This window comes from Aphanomyces invadans, assembly GCF_000520115.1.
Source record: "Aphanomyces invadans strain NJM9701 unplaced genomic scaffold supercont1.189, whole genome shotgun sequence".
Lineage (NCBI taxonomy): Eukaryota > Oomycota > Saprolegniomycetes > Saprolegniales > Verrucalvaceae > Aphanomyces > Aphanomyces invadans.
The window spans coordinates 36,868-38,680 of record NW_008580334.1 but is presented as its reverse complement, the minus strand read 5'-3'; the positions used below and the strand labels follow the sequence as shown (position 1 = coordinate 38,680).

At 55.3% G+C, this 1,813-nt stretch overlaps 1 protein-coding gene across 1 annotated transcript; it reads right to left on the bottom strand.

Moving 5' to 3' along the window:
* Positions 1-1,313: 1,313 nt before the first annotated feature.
* H310_15144 (hypothetical protein) lies at positions 1,314-1,663 on the bottom strand (the record flags this gene model as incomplete). The annotated part of the gene is made up of 2 exons (XM_008883124.1): positions 1,314-1,602; positions 1,641-1,663. Coding segments are annotated over 2 exons (312 nt in total), but the record flags the coding sequence as incomplete, so codon positions are not given.
* Positions 1,664-1,813: the final 150 nt, after the last annotated feature.

Genomic DNA, 1,813 nt, shown 5'->3' with positions numbered 1-1,813 from the left:
GCTCAGGTTGTACGCGGACGAGTTGATGAGTGCGAAACATTGGTGCGACGTGGGAATGGCCGTGTTAAAAGAGCTGGCAAAGGGAGCAAATTCAACACTGGCAGCCAACACGAGGGGTCGGATGCCGCGGGGCCACTGAATTTCCCAGCCAATCACCACGAAAACTCGGTTTCGGTTTCATCCGAAACCACCACTTTTGTTGGGGTTATAGCAAGGTTGAATTTTTCTGCACCCCATGCGGCCAACTGGGAGTACGTATAGGTTGGGTGTTCCATGTGATATTCATAAAGTTCATATTTGTCGAACAAAGTCATGCGCAGCTTCATGATTTGAATGTGGCAGCATGCAAACATCATTCAACCTTTTGAAATTTCAATTTCACCTCGACATTCGATATTATCGATTCTCAAGTTTTATTCACTTTGGCACGCATAAAAGTCAGGGGGAAATCAGTAGTACTAGTAGTGCCTAGTAGGCTAATAGTACTAGTGGTGCCTAGTAGGCAGTTAGCCGAAGTGAGGAAGGGGACGGCGCGCCCATTAGAAACTGGGGGGGTAGGGGAGAAGATAGTCGCCCAATCAGAGGAGGTGGGTTCATTTTGGAAAAGAAGGGCCTTGACGACTTGGACCACCGTTGGCGGACGATAAAGGCGGGACAAGTCGGGCGGCCGCAACCACGGAGTCCGCCTTGTCGGACGACGGCGAGCATTTCGTTCATTGACGGCAAGCAGCGGCCTGCGTCGCGCGGAATTGTCGGCCCGGCCAAGGCAGCGTGTCGGCCGATTGGTGGTGCAGTTGGCGAACGATATCAAAGGCGGGAAAGGTCGGGCGGCCCCAAACTTCGGAGTCCGCCTTGTCGGACGACGGCGAGCATTTCGTTCATTGACGGCAAGCAGCGGCCTGCGTCGCGCGGAATTGTCGGCCCGGCCAAGGCAGCGTGTCGGCCGATTGGTGGTGCAGTTGGCGAACGATATCAAAGGCGGGAAAGGTCGGGCGGCCCCAAACTTCGGAGTCCGCCTTGTCGGACGACGGCGAGCATTTCGTTCATTGACGGCAAGCAGCGGCCTGCGTCGCGCGGAATTGTCGGACCGGCCAAGGCAGCGTGTCGGCCGATTGGTGGTGCAGTTGGCGAACGATATCAAAGGCGGGAAAGGTCGGGCGGCCCCAAACTTCGGAGTCCGCCTTGTCGGACGACGGCGAGCATTTCGTTCATTGACGGCAAGCAGCGGCCTGCGTCGCGCGGAATTGTTGGCCCGGTGAAGGCAACGTGTTTATTTGTATCAATTGTACTGTATGGGTTCTCGCTGTCCTTACCAGGCCGCCATAGAGACCAAGCAGTTGCGTGTCGACGCTTGGAAATACGAACGTCTCCGGAAGCTTATGCAGACGACCACACCAGGAGTAGAGCATGTGCAGTCGTGGTTGGTGCTGATGGCGTTCGACACATGGTTCAGGAGTGGAAGAGTCCATTGGAAGTCGATCCAATATGGACGAAAAGATCTTGTCGATGTACGCTGGTGTCACTGTTCCTGTCGCCAGCTCCTTTTCGTCCAGAATCTTCTGGACTCCCGACAGCACTTCGCTCGCGACGGCTTCAATGATTCTTGTTGGGCTTGCAGCTGGCAGTAAATCTCAACGTACGGGGGCAGGCCAGTTGGCTTCATCGCCGTTGACTTCGTGCGGACAAGTGCCTTGAGGTTTGAAATCATGAAGTTGTCCCGAAAGATCGCCGTGTGGAGGACTGGGTGGCTGGACGGAAGGGTCGTACGGAGTAAGTCGGCATGGTGAACGATGGACGCCAAACCGAGCTTCAG